This window comes from Rana temporaria, chromosome 3 (assembly GCF_905171775.1).
Source record: "Rana temporaria chromosome 3, aRanTem1.1, whole genome shotgun sequence".
NCBI lineage: Eukaryota > Metazoa > Chordata > Amphibia > Anura > Ranidae > Rana > Rana temporaria.
Genome location: NC_053491.1, coordinates 105,000,646 through 105,021,179, shown reverse-complemented (window position 1 = coordinate 105,021,179; position 20,534 = coordinate 105,000,646). Strand labels below are relative to the sequence as shown.

At 43.3% G+C, this 20,534-nt stretch overlaps 2 protein-coding genes across 3 annotated transcripts in view; both read left to right on the top strand.

Moving 5' to 3' along the window:
• Positions 1-6,041, top strand: part of LOC120931588 (death-associated protein kinase 1-like) — a 63,768-nt gene extending 57,727 nt beyond the window's left edge. For both annotated transcript variants that reach the window (XM_040343174.1, XM_040343175.1), the window contains 3 exons: positions 1,999-2,124; positions 4,249-4,738; positions 5,013-6,041. In XM_040343174.1, the coding sequence (XP_040199108.1) occupies positions 1,999-2,124; positions 4,249-4,738; positions 5,013-5,716 (1,320 nt within the window). In that variant the 3' untranslated portion in view covers positions 5,717-6,041. The remainder of the gene's footprint in view (positions 1-1,998; positions 2,125-4,248; positions 4,739-5,012) is intronic.
• A 12,626-nt stretch (positions 6,042-18,667) lies between these two features.
• Positions 18,668-20,534, top strand: part of LOC120931587 (protein tyrosine phosphatase domain-containing protein 1-like) — a 63,592-nt gene continuing 61,725 nt past the window's right edge. Inside the window, exon 1 of the mRNA XM_040343172.1 lies at positions 18,668-19,082. The gene's annotated coding sequence lies outside the window, so the exon portion shown is untranslated. The remainder of the gene's footprint in view (positions 19,083-20,534) is intronic.

Sequence of the window (20,534 nt, the reverse complement as noted above, 5' to 3'; positions counted from 1 at the left end):
ACGCAGGATGGGCCAAAAGAGTGATGTTATTCTCCTGGAAGAAGTCCCTTGTCCTGCGGGCATTGTGTACTGTAGCGTTGTCCTGTTGAAAAACCCAGTCGTTACCACACAGACGAGGGCCCTCAGTCATGAGGAATGCTCTCTGCAACATCTGGACATAGCCAGCGGCCGTTTGACGCCCCTGACCATTATGGCGCCCCCTCCACTGTGGCGCGTAGAAAACATCTCAGGTGGGATCTGCTTGTCATGCCAGTAACGTTGGAAACCATCGGGACCATCAAGGTTAAATTTTTTCTCATCAGAGAATAAAACTTTCTTCCACCTTTGAATGTCCCATGTTTGGTGCTCTCTTGCAAAGTCCAAACGAGCAGTTCTGTGGCGTTCAAGGAGACAAGGTTTTTGAAGACGTTTTTTGTTTTTGAAGCCCTTCAGTCTCAGATGCCGTCTGATGGTTATGGGGCTGCAGTCAGCACCAGTAAGGGTCTAAATTTGGGTCGAGGATTGTCCAGTGTCTTGATGAGAGACCCTGCTTATGCAGTTCAGCAACCCGACCACGTTCAAAAAGGGAGAGTTTTTTTGCCTTTGCCATCACAACGTGTAACTACCTAACAGAAAATGACAATGAATCCACATCTTTGCACAGATTTGGCCATTTAAAGGCATGTATGTGGTCCTAAACTTTTGATCAGCTTTTTTTGTTATTTTCAATTAATTGAATGCTCAAAAAATGTTTTGTCTCACTCTCATTTTTTTCTTGTTGCATGTTGAAACTCTACTTGGAAACTTTTTATCAGGACTGTATGATGTATACATTACTTATAACCGATAGACATTGACCTTTATGTTAACGTGTTTTATTGACTTAGCTTACTGTTCCACTCACCAAAGTATGCAAACAGTTCTATACAGTTTGTGAGAAAAGTCATACTACTCTTGAAACTTGTGCCCTTTTGTTTTAAAATGTCAAATGTTTTGTTTGGTTGTTTGTATTTATGTAAAAAAAAAAACAACCTTAAAGGGTCACTAAAGGAATTTTTTTTTTTTTTGCTGAAATGACTGTTTACAGGGTATAGACACATAAAAGTTAACTGATTCCTTTTAAAAATGATTACAAATAGATACAAATCAATCATATAATGTGCCTGCAGGTTAGTTTCACTTTTAAACAGTTTTCATGTTCCTGTGAACTAGAGAGACACACGGAACAAAAACAAACAAATCCAGGGCAGTGTTTTGTTTTTAAAATGAATCTGATTGGTTCTGTTAAGTTTTAGACACACAGTAATGACAGCTTAGACCTACAGTGAAAAGCTCCCAGTACGATAGTTATAAGGAAAAAGACAACCAGGAAGTGTGGAGATCACAGCAGAATTACAGCCACTTCAAAGCAAAAACGAACAATAAGGACATGAAACCAGTACTGCAGTAAGGTAAAGGAAGCTATTTAGCTAAAAAAATAAATTTCCTTTAGTGATCCTTTAAGGGCCCTTTCAGACGTGCGGACCGTATGTCCGCTTTTTCATCCATCCGTTTGTTTTCTTTTAGCTTACCACTGTAAGTGACGTGGTACTAAATGACATGTTCTTCTAAACCACTGGGATGGACTACAGAAAGGGCCTATTAAAGCGTTAGTAAATTTCGCTTTTTATCCTGTACTTACAGGTTAGACTATAAAAATGCTTAGTTGTAGGTACCATAAATATCTCCTAAACTTGCACCATTTAGGAAATTTTTACATGTGTAGCAGCTGGTGACATCACCGGCACATGCGCCCTGTGCTCAATGGATGGCATGCTATCCATTGAGAGAGCAGTGCCATGGTCGTGACTACTCTGTGCATGCGCAGGAGTTTAGCCATTGCGGCTCAGCCATGCATGCTAGCAAATTATAACATGAACCTGTGGGGGACCATTTTTTTTAAATGCCATTTACAAACATGCTGTGTGGGGTCAAATTTTAAAGATTGCTAGTTAAACCCATTTCATATTTACTTTGTAGGTTCGCTTCCAGCGCTGGCAAAAATTTATTGAGAGTATTACACAATGGCTTGCAGCAAGGGGATGCCAGCCAGTCTGCCCTCCTACTTTACTGACTGCCGTGGAATATCTTCACAACATCTCTGAGGTATTTAGAATTATGACGGCTGTGAACATAAAATGTTATAACTAATATATCACCTACAGAAAATACTTGTTTCTTGTTTTGTTAAATATTTGTTAAAATGTAGATTATGATTGCCATATATACTAGTGACATCAGTGTCAAGGGTTGTTAGATAATACTACTACTACTACTAAATGTGTACCTGTTCATAAACAGCAGAAATTTGGGAGTGTGTACAGATTTCTCTATAATCACATTATAACTAAGGGAAGCTTCAGAGGGTTTTTTTCTGTAACAAGTAGGGAAACTCTACAGGTTGTGAGTCAATAATATTTTAATTTTCGTTCCAAGTTTATATACTTTAACTGTTGTTTTATTTCTATACCCATGCCACGTGACAGCAAGCAAGCAATCAGGGCTTTTAACTTGACTATTCATTATATGAGTGCTGCAGAGTGGGGAAGCAAGATGAGCATTAGGTTTTCCCTCATAACTCATTTCCCTCATTCCCTCCTGTGAGGTGAACTGGCTCTTTGCCCTGTATCTCCCATGTACAGGCACAGTATAATGAAACATCAGACTTTGATAGCTCTAGAACTAGAAGTCTAGTTCTATAGCAGCAAGGGGGGAAGCCTGGGAGCTTGAGGGAGTGAATAGATGGTGCTAAATCCCAGATTATTTTCTTATTACTATCCAGTAGGGTGAAGGTGTTGTTAATATACAATCTCAGGCCACCAGGCTGGTTTCTCCTGCACACTGAGGAGCTCACTTAAAACGAATATATGTGTCTGCGACAACAGCCTCGTGAACCGGTAGTCTAGCTCAGAAGACACTGCCTATTTGTACGTGAGATAAAAAGAGAAGGTGTGAGAAGTCTAGGCCAAACAGAGATCACAGATAATGGGCATTTGAGAAAACATTAGGGAGAAACAGAAAGAGGTATTGAAGAACAAAACACAAATATGAAAAGAGCATAGCGGACACAGAAGTATTAAGTAAAGAACTAAAAAAAAAAAATATTCAGATTCGTAGGAGGACTAGAGGGTGCCGAGAAGGAGAGTCGGGTCTATAAGAATGGCAGAGGAAACATGCTAAGGGATGGAGGCAACGCTGTATCCTGGCATAGGCCAACACGGCCCAGGCCTAGGGCAGCACTTTGCAGGGAGGCAGCACGGAAAGAGTCCCCGCCGGCTTGCAATACACTGTTAGTGTAACGCAAGCTGCTTCTAATTTTGACTGTCCTATCATCCTGGACCACAAACCTTCCTCACTGTGCTATGTGTTTTCTGCTGCACCATTGGCATGGTTATATTTTCTTAAATCCTCTCCATAAAATTATCAGAAATTTGTGCTTAAAGTAGAACTATAGGCAACACTTTTTTTTTTCATTTTGAATAGAGTAAGGGAGGGTTTATCTTGTCAGTTTATTTTTTACCATCCCTGTCCCATTGCAGTGATTTCCCTTCACTTCCTGCCTCATAGCCAAACAGGAAGTAAGAGGAAATCTATGCAAATTAAGGGAATCCAATGACCCCCCCAGGCCCTAAGAACTAGTGTCCTCACGCAAAATTTTCAGGGCGGGTCTTAAACAGAAAGGGGTGTGACCTTGACAGGAAGGGGTAGGTCATATTTAAATTAGGGGGTGCACGAGTTTAGTCAGGCCTAGGGCAGCACAAAACCTAAATACACTACTGGATAGAGGAGAGAACAAGAACAAAGATGAAGTACACTGAATTGGAGTGTGGTAAACAAAAATAATAATCTGGGGAACAATGGTTGCAGAGAAGGGTGATGTGGATATTAGAGGAGTCACAGTTGAGGGGATTGCAATTTTTAGGATAACAGCAAGGAAAAGAGATAACGCCGTATAAAAGAACAAGTTGTTGGAGACTGTTATAAGAACAATGTTATAAGAACAATACTAAAGCCAGAGCACTCAGAATCTGGTGCAGCTGTGCATGGTAGCCAATCAGCTTCTAACCTTAGCTGGTTCAGTTAGGGTTTGGTAATAAAACCTGGAAGCTGATTGGTTTCTATGCAGAAGTGAGACAGATTTTGCACTCTCCAGCTTTAGTAAATAAACCCCAATATCTTTTTTAAATTTCTGAGTTGTGGCTTGATCTGTGTTCTCTTTTTTTTTAACAGTTGTTGTACTTGCCTCAGTACGGTCCTTCAAGAATAATCTCATCAGTCTATTGTGACTTTACCTCTCCAGTGCCATCTGGTGTGATTATCTTGGACATGAACTGGCTCCTACAGAAAATCTTTGCTAGATTTGGCAATTTTGCTTTGAGCCCAGCATCCGGAACAGACAAACAGTTATGGTGTTTTGAGGAGGTGGTTGGAGCCCTTAGCTTGAATGATGGCGAAGGCGATGCTGAGGCTGCTTTGGAGTTGCTGGAGACATTGGAACTCCTTTTAAGAACAACAGAAGGGGATTATGTTGTGCCAGCTTGGTTGAAACGAGGGGGACTTCAGAGACGAAGGTGGGAAAATTTGCGAGGGGTAGTATATCGCTGGAGAAATGACAGCAGGATATTTTTTAGTCATTTCTTTGTCGGTAGACTTCAGATTCAACTTATTCGCATATTTGGAAAAGACAAATGCAAACTGTGGAAGGAAGGAGCGCTGTTAAGCCCCGTACACACGACCAGTTTCCTCGGCAGAATTCAGCTTCCGACCGAGTTTCTGGCTGAATTCTGCCGAGGAAACTGGTCGTGTGTACACTTTCAGCCGAGGAAGCCGACGAGGAGCTCGACGAGGAAATAGAGAACATGTTCTCTATTTCCTCGTTGTTCTATGGGAGCTCTCGTCCCGCCGAGCTCCTCGGCGGCTTCAGTGCTGAACTGGCCGAGGAACTCGATGTGTTTGGCACGTCGAGTTCCTCGGCCGTGTGTACGAGGCTTTAGTCACAGAGGCTCAGGTTAGAATTGAGGTCTCAGAAGACAAGAGATCTTTATACTTAATTGGATGCTGGGGAGACAAAGACAAAGACGGTGACTGTTACAATCTCTTGGAGAAGATAGAAAAAGAAGTAGAGACTCTTCTTAGGAATGGGTGGGATCAAAGCTATGAAAAGTTGTACCTTTGTCCTATCGAGCTACGTGATATAACTGAGGCATCATGTGCAAATTGTGACAAGGAACATCAATTATCAATGCAACCTGGCATAACTAGAGAAATCAAAGGATATCGTTTCGAGGAGATCCTGAATGCTGAAATAAACAATGGTTCCCTTTGTGGTAGTAATATTCGAACATGGGAAATCTTGTTTCCACAGCATGACACAAGAATTTTACGCCATCTTGGATGGAATTGCTACACACGTTTTATTGAAGGTTCAACATTAGAAAAACTTTGCCATCTTCTGGATGAGATGCATCCAACAGGACACGATTGGCGGTGGTTGGCAGAGTTGCTCGGGAAAGCAACTATCAGTATTGTCAAACAAATTGAGGAAGAAGCTACAAAAAAGGGATTATCACCAACAAGCCTTGTCTTAAATCAGTATCCTGTGACTATTTCACAGCTAAAGCAGTCTTTAAGTATAATGAAGAGAGAAGACTGCCTACCTGAGATTGAAAAAATGATGATAGGTTTCAACTCCACTTAGTTGCAACTAAGACCTCTTTTGTATATTTATTGAGGAGATTTTTCGTCAATGGGTATGGTTACTGGGACAGGAAATAAGCAGAATCTCTCCAGACATGGGAGGGGTTAGATCCTCTGGTTCTTATTGTTTTGAGCTTTGGTGAGCTCCTTCTCTCTTCCTATGCTTTCTTTAACACAAAACTCTGGGGACATTTTTCAAATATAGCTGCCAGGAATAACAACCCAACTGGTTCTAACCCTCTATTTGTTACCTAAACCAAAAAAAAAAAACATGTTGACTGACATTAAGCTGTAAAAAATAATACAGAGTTTTTAGTTATTCTTCATTGCCTAAAGTAAATCTGTAACACATCTAGCCAATTCCCTCTTGGCATACCATATGATGAAATAATTTGTAATTAGAGATTACCTTTAAGCCTCGTACACACGACCGAGGAACTCGACGGGCGAAACACATCGTTTTCCTCGTCGAGTTCCTTGTTAGGCTGTCGAGAAACTCGACAAGCCAATTTTCTCCATTCCGTCAAGGAAATAGAGAACTTGCTCTCTTTTTGGCTCGTCGAGTTTCTCAACAGTTTCCTCAACGAAAATGTACACACGACCTGTTTTCTCGGCAAAAAAATATCTCCCAGCAAGTTTCTTGCTGGTTTTTGCAGAGAAACTCGGTCGTGTGTACGAGGCTTCAGTGAAAAAGAAACTTCACACCCCCCAATTCCTAGGGTTAAATTTGCTATTAACGCCCCTTTACCTTTTGCACTGGGGGTTCTTGCAACTAGCCCCGGATGATGATAGAAAATAAAGGGAATCCTGGCCAAGGAATTGTTTTCTTTTGGTTTATGTCACTGCGTGCAATATTTTTTAAGGTATAATACTTAATGTTTTACTGGTTACATCATGCACTGCTTCTCACATTTCATTTTAAGCTTTCTTAAAATAAATATCAAGTTTGTTTTACAACGTACCTATTTAGCATACAGTTGTATGCCATAAAATATATACACATACTGTATATCTAAAGTGATATTAAAGGCAATTTTTTTTTGTTTTTGTTTTTATAATAAACATGTCATACTTACCTGCTCTGTGCAGTTTTGCACAGAGCAGCCCCAATCCTCCTCTTCTCAGGTCCCCCCACCAGCATTCCTGGCCCCTTTCTCCTGCCAAGTGCCCCCAGCAGGTTGCTCTTGGGGCTCCCAAGTAGGCTCGCTCCCATGCATCTCCATTCACACACAGAGCCATGGCTTGGCGCCGCACCATTTCTCTCCTTATTGGTTCACTGGCTGTGGTCTCAGCCAATAAGGAGGGAGAATCCCTGGAGAGCTAAGGCTCTCGTGCTCATCGCTGGATAGCAATGGGACTCAGGTAAGTATTAGAGGAGGTTGCTGCACGCAGAAAGTTTTGTACCTCCATGCATAGAATGCATGAAGGTAAAAAACCTTGAGCCTTTAGAACCACTTAAATTTGTCTGTAAAAAGACTAATGCAAAAAGCAAACACATTATGGCTATTGCATTATCTAATAGGGTAAAATGCTTCAGGCTTTTTTCCACTCTCTGAAAAGGCTTGTTTAATATTTGCACTAACATATCACAGCATGCAATGCAGAGTACAGTGATATCTATTTCTGCTCCATGAGCCGCTTGCTGACACAAAATTACATGCACAAGGGCATGTTATCTTAAGTAAAGTTTTTTGGACCGTGGGAGAAAACAAGATAACCTGGACCTCAACGCTACAGGGCAATGCTAACCAGTGAAAATGTATGTCACACTTAGCTTTCCTTCATCCCAGAGCCAGGTCTTCCCTGTGGCATACAGCCACCAACACTTTAAGGTTTTACCCAGAGCATCAACCCTTGGTGCTGACTTTAAATGCCTGGCATTCAAACAATGTGTCTCTACACCTAAGCCAAGCTTCCCTGTTACAGTGACCCAATGCCCGTGTGCACCCCAGTGTCTTCAGTGATTCTGTGATCCCTGTCCACCCCAGTGTCTTCAGTGATTCTGTGATCCCTGTGCACCCCAGTGTCTTCAGTGATTTTGTGACCTCTGTGCACCCCAGTGTCTTCAGTGATTCTGTGATTCCTGTGCACCCCAGTGTCTTCAGTGATTTTGTGATCCCTGTGCACCCCAGTGTCTTCAGTGATTCTGTGATCCCTGTGCACCCCAGTGTCTTCAGTGATTCTGTGATCCCTGTGCACCCCAGTGTCTTCAGTGATTCTGTGATCCCTGTGCACCCCAGTGTCTTCAGTGATTTTGTGATCCCTGTGCACCCCAGTGTCTTCAGTGATTCTGTGATCCCTGTGCACCCCAGTGTCTTCAGTGATTCTGTGATCCCTGTGCACCCCACTGTCTTCAGTGATTTTGTGATCCCTGTGCACCCCAGTGTCTTCAGTGATTCTGTGATCCCTGTGCACCCCAGTGTCTTCAGTGATTCTGTGATCCCTGTGCCCCCCAGTGTCTTCAGTGATTCTGTGATCCCTGTGCACCCCAGTGTCTTCAGAGATTCTGTGATCCCTGTGCACCCCAGTGTCTTCAGTGATTTTGTGATCCCTGTGCACCCCAGTGTCTTCAGTGATTTTGTGATCCAGTGAACAGTGAACACTATAATGGTTATTGATGTCAACACAGTTACAGTAACTGTATCACATTGCTGACACACAGTGGTAGCTCCATCTTTTCATGACTGAGGTCACCTACAGAATATTCAGTGTTCATGGACCTTAAAGTAGAACCAAAGGTAAAACCTTTTTTTTTCATATACAATAAGGGAAGATTTAACCTCACTGTCAGTTTTTTGCCAGCTGTTTCCCATCTGGGAGATTTCCTTTTGCTTCCTTTCCCATAGCCAAAACAGGATCCTTCCAAAGTTATGATATTCCTGGTTGTCCCCAGGATCACTAGAACTAGTGTCCCCAAAAGGAAGAATTCCCCTCTATTCCTGTTCTTTTACATTTACTTTTGATGACAAATAGAGAATGGGAACTCCATAATAAGGGTACAGACAGCAAGAAAAACTGTCAGGAATTTTAATCTCTTTCCACTCTATCCAAATAAAAAAAAATCTTTGCCTTTAATTATACTTTAACCACTTAAGGACCGCCTAATGACGATATATGTCGGCAGAGCGACACGGCTGGGCATAAGCACGTACAGGTATGTCCCATTTAAGAGCCCAGCCATGGGTCGCGCGCGCCCGGTCGTGAGCTCCGTGACCGCGCCCGCGGGACCTGCGGACCCGATCGCCGCCGGTGTCCCGCGATCGGGTCACAGAGCTGAAGAACGAGGAGAGGTAAGTGTAAACAAACCTTTCTCTGTTCTTCCTAGTGAGAGTGTCACTGATCGTCTGTTCCCTGTCATAGGGAACGACGATCAGTGACCTCACAAGCCAAGCCACGCCCCCACACAGTAAGAATCACTCCCTTGGGTCACACTTAACCCCTTCAGCACCCCCTACAGGTTAACCCCTTCACTGCCAGTGTCATTTTCACAGTAAGCAGTGCATTTTTATAGCACTGATCGCTGTAAAAATGCCAATGGTCCCAAAATAGTGTCATAAGTGTCCGATGTGTCCGCCATAATGTCGCAGTCACAATAAAAATCGCAGATCGCCGCCATTACTAGTAAAAAAAAATCATTATAAAAATGCCATAAAAATATCCCTTATTTTGTAGATGCTATAATTTTTGCGCAAACCAATCAATAAACGCTTATTGCGATTTTTATTACCAAAAATGTGTAGAAGAATACGTATCGGACTAAACTGAGGGAATTTTTTATTTTTTTTATATATTTTTGGGGGATATTTATTATAGCAAACAGTTCAAAATCGTCGCTCTATTTTTGTTTACAGCGCAAAAAATAAAAACCGCATAGGTGATCAAATACCACCAAAAGAAAGCTCTATTTGTGGGGAAAAAAGGACCCCAATTTTGTTTGGGAGCCACGTTGCACGACCGCGCAATTGTCAGTTTAAGCAACGCAGTGCCGAATCGCAAAAGGGGGCCTGGTCCTTTAGCAACAAAATAGTCTGGTGGTTAAGGACAGCTTTGGGAAAAAAAATTACTATGCTGTACTCCAGCTAAACTTAGTTTTTTTTATTGTTTTTACTTTTTTTTTATTTAATATTGCATTGCACACAAAGAAAGTACATGGCTGTAGCTAAAAAAATATTCTTAAAATGTAATTGATAATAGATTTAAATGCCTATTATTATTTAATGCAGTTGAAAGTTGAAAGCAGTTGAAAGACAATGGCCCTCATTCAAACATTTAAGCCTCATGCACACTGGTTTATTGTAGATGCAGTTTCTCCTGACAGGAGAAAATCAGTGTTCAAACTCACCTACGTTGCATTTTGTTTTCAAACCAGTTTAGGAGAGTTTATGGACATTTATTTATTTAATTGGCCAGATTTGTTTTTTTTGCCGGCCATTGAAAAGAATATATTTGCTAAATGCACCACTTTTGGCGGTTTTTATACCCAAAAGCTCCTCTCCTGAACGCAATGGCACTAAGTGCAAAGTGAAAGTGCACTTGGAAGTGCAGTCGCTGTAGATCCAAGGGGGACATGCAGGGAAAATGAAAAACAGCATTTTAGCTTGTACATGATTGGATGATCAAATCAGCAGAGCTTCCCCTCATTTCAGATCTACCACTCAGATTTACAGCGACTTTTGTGGATTTGCCTTTTGTAAATAATCCCCTTATTATACTCAGCCTGGGAAAGCAGCACACTAAATGCCCGAATACAGGATCAAAACATAATAATAAACTAAAAATAGGTGTACTATCCCTTTAAAATAATATTCACTGGTGCAAAGACAGTTAAATGTCAGAATAAGCACAATACATATGCAAATATAAATAATTAATAGTTCATTCAAAGAATAAAGCAAAACAATGCCGATATATTAAAATGTGTGCAGCGCTACCCCTGCAGGCCTACCACAGCCTAGGCCCTAGGGGATGGCTTTTTGATATATATTGCTTGAAGACAGGAGGGGGAATAGGGCATGGGATACTCTAAAGTGCTGCACAGTAAAAGCAGGCCAGTTTTCCCCATTCGGAGATTCTGCTCCGGACACAGGGGAATGGCTAGTACTCTGACACCCTATGAGTGCTGTCTCAGTTTATAGCTACCCCTGGCACTTACATTCCAAAAGCACACGGTCACCAGGGATCTGTCAGGGCTGGGCTTTTAGCAGCTTCCTTCTCTGTGCTCAGGCTCCTCCGCTGCCGGATAATTGATAGCAATCATTGATCCCTCAGTGGCTCATCTGGTTATCATCATCTGCTTGTCAATCCCGCCTACAGCCAGCCCCTTCTGGCTATTTAAACTACTTTGTTCATTCTTTTCCTGCCTTCGCCTTGGTCAACATATCTAGAGAATCTCTGCTGTGTTCCTGTGAAAGACTTTGCCTGGCGAATTTCCCTTCTGCTTCCTGATCCTGTTCTTATGCCTCCAAGTACGCTGATCTCTGGTTTCCTGATTACTGGCCTGTCTGACTACCTGCTTTGGTTACTGATCCTTGGCTTATATTTTGACCATGTTTACTGATCTGTACCATTTTTACCATTATATTAAAAGGTGCGTTTTTTACTGCATTTCTGTCTCAATCTGATTCATGGTTTCCTGGTAGGATCACAACTCAGGCCTTGTACACACGACCGAGTTTCTCTGCAAAAACCAGCAAAAAACTTGCTGGGAGATATTTTTTTGCAGAGGAAACCGGTCGTGTGTACATTTTTCGTCGAGGAAACTGTCGAGAAAAGAAAAACGAGCCAAAAAGAGAGCATGTTCTCTATTTCCTTGACGGGAATGGAGAAAATTGGCTTGTCGAGTTCCTTGACAGCCTAACAAGGAACTCGACGAGGAAAACGATGTGTTTCGCCCGTCAAGTTCCTCGGTCGTGTGTACGAGGCTTTAGGGTCAGTACTCACAAGTCCCCAGGACAGCTGCACAATTTCCAGCTTCCTCTGGATACACCACAGAGAGGGAGACAATCCTTCTCCAGACCAAATCCTGTAGGGTGAGACCTCAGAGAACAGCTATGCAGTCCATAGGCTGCCTCAGGGGGCAACAGCTTCAGAGGCTTCTGAACCCTCACACGACCATAATCAACAATACTCCTCTAGGGCCATGTAAGGAACTCGCTCATCCCAAACACAGAGCAATGAAAAAAAGCCAGACCACACCTTGTGATACTGTATAATTCAATATAGTTTAATAAAAGAATAAAACACACATTAACAATAGAGAGACTGGGCTTACAGAGCACTGCTGCAATTACCCGCAGACATGATGACGTCACTGGCCAGGCCAGTAATAGATACTAACCTCCATCTTACCTTGGTTCCCAAGTCTCCATGGTTGCTCCTGCGTCACCATTTAACAAAAAGACCTCTGCCACCTCATTCCCAGTGACAGAATGGGATCTCATAGAGCACTAGCTCTGCATGCTCAATATTAACTCTTTACACTCTCCCGTACCATGTGGCTAAGTATATGGGGTCTCCATACCGCAGGTTCGCTCCCATTTACTTTGTAGGAACTGACCGCTAGGGAGGCAACCTGAACCTTTACCACGCTCGCTAATGGAAGGACCTGTCACCATCGCCAGGTACCACTCACGAAGACCGGCTGCTATACACTTCTCACCAGCCCTTGGTTACCCATGACAACTGCTCTCCAACTCCTCTGCCAATTTAACCCTTTTTAGTGGCCTTGCTTTATACCACATGTGTGCTTTACAGGCCCTGTTCTTCTGACAAGCCATGTATCACCATGCACCCCTCGAATAACTTCAGACCAGACATGAAACAGTTAACAGCTTTACTGAAAATTTGTCAAACACAGTTCAACAGCACAGTACACAAGAAACAATATCCAGCCCTTAATGCAGGCTGTACAGAGAAGCAAAGTCTATTCAGCATGTATCTAGTGATTGTAGGATCCTAGTCCAGGCAGAATCCCAGCAGAGTGACCCAGAAGAGAGCCACGTGCTCCAGTAGGAATACATGTTGCAGCAGTTCTTCCTCTGTAAATTCCATGTGGAAAAGTGAGCATGCTCTGAGCCCTCCCCTGGTAATAAGTGGCTTACAGCAGGGGGCAGGACTCAGGAAAGAGTCTAGACACAGTTAACCCCTTCCCATCCTGGACAACCTGAAATAACTACATAGCTGCACAGTACAATTAATACAACAATGGCAAAACATTCAATGCAGTGGCGGCTGGTGCTCAACATTTTTGGGGGGGCGCAAATGATAAAAAAAAAAAAGAAAAAAATTGCAGCCTCACTGTGCCCTTCAAATGCAGCCACTGTACCATCAATTGTCACCACTGTGCCATGACATCAAATGCAGTCACTGTGCCATGCCATCAAACGCAGCCACTGTGCCATGCCATCAAACACAGCCACTGTGCCATCAATTTTCACCACTGTGCCATGCCATCAAACGCAGTCACTGTGCCATGCCATCAAACACAGCCACTGTGCCATCAATTGTCACCACTGTGCCATGCCATCAAACGCAGCCACTGTGCCCATCAATTGTCGCCACTGTGCCAATTGTCACCACTGTGCCCTTTAATTGTCGCCACTGTGCCCATTGTCGCCACTGTGCCCATTGTCGCCACTGTGCCCATTGATGCCACTGTGCCAATTGTCCCCACTGTGCCCTTTAATTGTCACCACTGTACCCATTGTCGCCACTGTGCCCATTGATGTCACTGTGCCCTTTAATTGTCGCCACTGTGTCAATTGTCGCCACTGTGCCCATTGTCGCCGCTGTGCCCTGTAAAATGCTCCTTTCCCCCCCCGCCCGGCACTTACCTTTCTGGGAGTCAGCCATCCTCCTTCCACGTCCCTCGATGTCTTCTCCCGCCCTCGATGACGCTTCAGCCAATCAGGTTAACGGTAACCAGAACTGGTGAACCTGATTGGCTGAGACGCCTGTCAGTCTTGACAGGCGTGTCAGTGCCTATCAGAGCCTCTGGCTCTGATAGGCACTTCCGCACAGCCAACCAGCTACCGTTATTCAGGTGGCCGGCGCTCAAGGCGCTCTGAATAGACCAGCGGCCAGCAACAATAACATAGATTCATGCAATGCATGAATCTATGTTATTGTAATCAGTGGCGGTGCGAGAGCCAGAGGGGGCGGTGCTCCAGCGCCCTCTATAGACGCACCGCCAGTGATTCAATGCCACCCCACAAGCACCTGCTTACAAGTGCAGTGGCAGCCAGGCAAACAGCAACATTCACTCCTTTGGCTCAGAAAACAGTCTATGGGTTGCCTTTTTGTAAAGGTTTATTGCAGATTAACTTAAATGGTGCCTAAAAAAGCTGTTGTATACTAAAGTACATTGAAGAGGAATGTGAGGACACTTCCTTTTTTGAAGCTACTTCATAACACAGTCCTTAAATTTAGTTCAGCAGGGGTTAACAGCAGCAACAGTCAATAGGATCCATCTTTCAGGTCTGTGCTCACAGTGTTCCTGGGACTTGGATGTCTCCCTCTAGACCACAGGTGTCAAACACAAGGCCCAAGGCCCTCTAGACCATTACATGTGGCCCTTGCACCTCTCCTACAGCTGCAGGAGAGCTCCAGCCCTCTTCTGGTCCTACTCCAGACCCTTACTTTCTGCTTTCAAGCAATGCATCCAGCTTCTTCCCAGCAGCAGCATAAGGAAAGGGGGGTGCACTGTGATGTAAGGGATAGTGATGGACTCAACTTCTGATGGTGGGGTGGCCCTTGACATCTAATGAAAAGGCGTGGGGATGCGCTGGACTTCTAATCTTACAGGTACAACCAGTCCTTTTGAGGGCAATCTTAATGCTGATGCGGCCCACAATGAAATTGAGTTTGACACCCCTGCTCTAGGCAGTTTCTCAGTAAAGCCTCCAGACCGGAATCTCAGTGAAACCCCACTTCCAGGTCTCAAGGAATTAGCAGCAGGAAAGGCCCCCCATTAATGCACAGCTGGAACCTCGATCTTCAGCTGAACTGTCAGGAAGGGCAGCAGCCATTCTGGCTGGGAACCTCTCCTCCTGGGGAAGCACCCTGCTTTCTGAGGCTCAAAACTGATTATACACTTCCCAACCACCATCTGGGCACACCTTCTCAGGGATTGACTGGAGCAGCATAAATATTCAGGCTGCTCATTTGACTCTCCCACCCTCCAGAGAAAAGGGGAAAGCAATCAAACTCACAGCCTGCAGAGCTCAGAGCAGCTTATGATTGCTGCTCTGCTGATTACAGGAGAGCCACAGAACTAAAATTGGCCTAAACAAACCTAGCAGCCAATCTGTAATGGTGCTACATATTAAATGCTGAACTGAAATCATGGCTGTTATGCTGCGTACACACGGTCGTTTTTTGTGATGAAATAAAACGACATTTTTCAAAACGTCATTTAAAATGATCGTGTGTGGGGAAAACGTCATTTTATGTCTTCTGAAAAACGACAAAAAAAAAATTCGAACATGCTTCAATTTTTTATGTCGTTTTTCAAAACGTTGTTTTTTGTGTCATTTTAAATGATAGTGTGTGGATAGACCCGCGCATGCTCAGAAGCAAGTTATGTCACGAGCTTGAATGGAACAGAGTGCCATCGTACGTGCTGAATGTAACCGGGCTTTGCTAGAGCATTTTGAAAAAACGATGGTGTGTAGGCAACGTCGTTTTTTAAAATTAAGTTTGAAAAACGTCGTTTTTTTTCATGAGAAAAAACAACTTTTTTTTCACAAGACAAAAAACGACCGTGTGTACACGGCATAAGGCTAATGCAATAGCATCTTCTGTGGACCGATTGGCTCTTAGCCTTTATTCACACCAATGCATTTTTACATGTTTTTTGCAGGACATTATTTTTAACATGGGTTCCTTTCACATCAACACATTTTTGTGCCTTTCTGTGTTTTTGGTTCAATAGACATCAATGAAGCTGCAGAAAAGCATGTAGTGCGCTTTTTGGAGTGTTTTTGCCGCAATTTGTGTTTTGTATTTTTTAATCTACCCAACAACAAATTTGCCAAAAGAAAAAACACCATAAACAATGCAAAACGCCGAGCTACGACCCTTGAAGCTCGATTACATTTTTTTAATGTTCATTTTCTATTTATTTGGGTGAGGTCAGGTGATCGGGGGTTCTGTGCCACCTGGACAACTGTTTGGGTGTACGTATGTTGTACGGCCCCGGGCTGCTAGGCCAGAGCCTGAGGCCTATCCTGGGGACATCTGGCTGCTAGGCTGTCTGAGAGCGACGGTTCTGCCAGCCAAAGAACCTGCCATGGTCGGAAGTAGAGGGATAGCTGTCACCACTAAGGGACCATCCACCATGTTACCAGGGACCACTGTGAGTAGCTGATGCAAGTACCAGAGCAGTATTCTCACCAACCAGGGATGGTGAAGAATTGGGAAAACTTCAGCAGGTGTCAAGCCAGGGACCCAGCCAGTGGAGGTGACGCTTGCAGAGCACTCTTGTGTGCCAAGCCAGGGCCCGAGCAGGCCAGTGGGGTGACGCTTGAGGAGTATCTGTGAGTGCCAAGCTAGGGACCCAGCAGGGACGTGGAGGTGCACTTGAGGAAGATACTCAGTGGGAAGATTGGAAGAGTTTAGGAGATTCAGTGGCAGTGGATCAACAGGTCTAAGTGATAGACTGGGAGCTCGGTTGAGTGGAGATCTAAAAAGGAGATCGTGGAAGAAGTGTTATGCCCTATACACACGTGTGGAATTTCTGCCAGTAAAAGTCTGATGTGAGCTTTTCCTTTGGAAATTTCAGATTTTTTTTTTAACGGAAAATCCGTTCGTCTGTATGCAATTCCGAGGGGAAAAAAACATGCATGCTCGGAAACAATTCAGCGCATGCTCGAAAGCATTGAACTTCTTTTTCTCACCTCGTCGTAGTGTTGTACGTCACCGTGTTTTTACCGCTCAAAAGTTCAGAGAAATTTTGTGTGACCGTGTGTATGCAAGCCAAGCTTGAGCGGAATGCCGTCGGAAAAAAAACATTCAACTTTTTTCCGATGGAAATTCCGCTTGTGTGTACAGGGCAAAAGAGTACAATCCGTGAAAGAAACCGTTCAAGATTGTTGCCATAGGAGACAGCGTGTCTTACACATGCAGGCATAATGTCCAGCTGGGTGCCTCTTCCTGCATGGCTGTCTACCTATAGAAGTCTCGGAGTCTGCCAATTAACATTGCATTTACATGTGGGTGTCCTGGCCCCAACCCTCTCTCCCCTAGTTCTGTTTAACCACTTCAATACTAGCCCATAGACATATGACGTCCACAGATGGGATCTCCCATCCTGGGTGGACGTCATATGACGTACTGGGCTTTGCGGGGGGATATCTGAATGATGCCTGCAGCTAGAGGCATCATTCAGATATCATTCTTTAGTGCCAGCGATCCTGCGCACCATAAGAATGATCATATCGGCAGTTCCGCCGCTTGATCGTTCTTATAGGCGGCGGGAGGGGACATCCCCCCTCCCGCCTCCATCCGGTGCTTCTCCGGGCTCTTCCGTGCCATCGGGAGCCCGGAGAAAGAACCGTCCGGCGTAGGCAGGAAGCATAGAGATGACTGGTGACCAGATGGTCACCAGTCATCTCTATGACCGTCGGATGCCCGGGCGTGATGTGATGACGTCACGCCCGGGTCCCCGTAAGTAAACAAAGCCGCGATTGCGGCTAGTAAGCAACAGTAATCATGAGATCGGTGAAATTTTTTTTCACAGATCTCATGCTTTCCAGCCTGGAGGAGAGATGCGGGGTCTTTTTGACCCTGCATCTCTCCATAAAGGAGACCTGTCACACACATTTCCTATTACAAGGGATGTTTACATTCCTTGTAATAGGAATAAAAGTAATAAAAAAATAAAAACAAAAGTGTAACAAAATAAATAAATAAGTAAAAAAATAAATAAAATAATAATAAAAGAAATTAAACCGCCCCTGCCCCCGGTAGCTCGCGCACAGAAGCGAACACACACGTAAGTCCCGCCGACATATGTAAACGCTGTTTAAACCACATATGTGAGGTATCGCCGTGTGCATTAGAGTGCCAGCAACAATTCTAGCACTAGATCTCCTCTGTAAATCTAAACTGGTAACCTGTGAAAAATTTCAAAGCGTTGCCTATGGAGATTTTTAAGTACCGAAGTTTGGCGCCATTCCATGAGTGTGCACAATTTTAAAGCGTGACATGTTAGGTATCTATTTACTCGGTGTAATATCATCTTTCATATTTTACCAACAAATTGGGCTAACTTTACTGTTTTGTTATTTTTTTAATTCATAAAACAATTTTTTTCCCTAAAAAAAGGCGTTAGAAAAATTATTGCGCAAATACCGTGCAAGATAAAACGTTGCAATGACCGTCGTTTTCTTCCCTAGGGTGTCTGCTAAAAAAAACATATATAATGTTTGGGGGTTCTGTGTCATTTTCTAGCAAAAGAATGATGATTTGTACATGTAGGAGAGAAGTGCCAGAATAGGCCCGGTATTGAGGTGTGTATAAAAGCCCTGTATTGAAGTGGTTAAGAGACAATAAAACTCTTTGAATTTAAGAAGTCTCTGGCGTTCAATAATCTACCTACATTGCACCCACCATGCCTTGTAGCCCACTCTACATAGAAGCTGTCCCTAACTCTAGAGGTCACCATTAGGAGATGGCCCGGGGACTTGGCTACAATACTATTCTGAGCGACTCAAGTCGCATCTAGTGTGATCCAGGCTTAAGTCTCACTCTGTAAACGGGAGAAAATATTAAAGGATCTCTTCGCTTCAATCAGTTTCTAAAAAAATTCTTCCAATTTATCCTATTTTGACTGACTCAAGTGCCTCCGCACATTTTCCAGGTTTGCATTTGATAGTAACAATCTTATTACTATCCTGTGTTTTTTTAAAGCAATAATTAAATACACCATTATTTAGATCACAAAGCAGTTAATTGCCAGTATCCTTTTACTCTGGCAGGATTATGTCTAGAAGAACTGGGATGACCAGGAATGTAATTACATTGTACTTCAGTCTGGCAGTTTGTATACAGTTCCTAGTTTTAAATGTTAAACCAAAATTGCGTTCTCTAAAACAACTTGTATAGGGGTGAAAAACTACAGGTTTATCATGAAAAAGTGTTTTACTTACTACATTATATCAGTTAATATTCCATTTTAGGCTTTAAAATGAATAGCTGGAGTGTTGGTAATGGGAACACTGAGCGGCTGAAAATTAAGACTAATGTATTACGCTAAGGAGATTACTACAAGCAGGCTGAGATGCATGAGGGCAGCTGGATGAAGTAATTCACTGTGAAGAACAAGCTACGATGGAGACATTACCAACACTGAGCTCACTACACACAAGGTAGAGTACCATTGATGAGTCGTATTTACCTTTGTGTAATATTTGTCCTATGCCAAGAGACAGAACTTGTAGGTGGTTCTCAACTCTTTTTCTAAAATAGAAATAATAAGCTGGCCATAGATGCCCTAAGTGACAAGACCTGGCTGTACAGAGGTGCAATAATAAAATATTGCATGTGTCAGTGATTTTTTTTTTTATAAACCTGCTGAAGATTTTGTTGAGCTAATAATGGCCAATTGTTTCTATGGAAAAAATGAAAGTGACTTTTCCTTGAATACATTAAAGTGGATGTAAACCCATTTTTTTTTTTTTTTGATGTCACAATGTACAGTATAAGATTTCCTATCATCTGTGCCCAGTCTTGCCACACAGAATTAATCCAGCTCTGAGCAATCCTCTTTTATTGTTCAGTGAAATAAAATGGACTGAGGCCTCGTACACACGACCGAGAAACTCGACAGAATCCATCAAGAAACTTGGTGGCAGAGCTTTTTTGCCGAGGAAAACGGTCGTGTGTATGTTTTTCATCGAGGAAACTGTCGAGAAACTCGACGAGAAAAAAGAGAACAAGTTCTCTTTTTCCTCGACGGGAGTCTCAATTTCCTCGTCGTGATCCTCGTCGGGCTAGTTTTCGACGAGAAACTCGAGCGTGTGTATGCTAAGAAACCCGCGCTTGCTCAGAATAAAGTATGAGACGGGAGTAAAAGTAGCATTTCTAATGGAGATAACACATTTTTCACTCTGTAACAGACTGAAAAGTGCAAATCGTCTCTTACCAAACTTTTACTTAACACGCAGTAACATGAGATTAGCAAAAGCAGCCCCAAGGGTTGTGCCAGTGGAATCGAACTTCCCCTGCCATTGTATGTGTTGTACGTCACCGCGTTTGAGAACGAGGAGATTTTGTCTTGAACGTGTGTACGCAAAGCAAGCTTGTCGAGTTCCTCCACAAGCCTAACAAGGAACTCGTCGAGGAAAATGATGTTTCTTTTCCGACGAGTTCCTCGGTCGTGTGTACGAGGTCTTACAGAGAAAAATCTTGGTCCGTTCCGCCCCCTTGCTGTCAGTGACAGGTTATTTACACATCTCATGCACTAGCCTGGAGACAGACATTATTTTTTAATTCCCACCCCCACTCCTTTTCTGAAGTCATGTGGTTACTTTTCTGGATTTTGACTGGATGTTAGTGATCATAGCAGAATTTAGTGTAAGGAATACACAGGACAAAATGCATGTTGACAAGGGGAGTGTAGAGGAGGGCGGGGAGTCTACTGACATCACAACTCCACCCACAGAGCTCCAGACAACAGACCCGCCCACATAATTTGAAGTTTTTCAGTTCTTATAACAGACAGAGGGTAGACATTTGACAGGTAAGGATACATGCAGGAGGCATCCATATCCTTATAGATCAGCACTATGGCAGTAGTTTAGAAAGGATGAGAGTGGGTT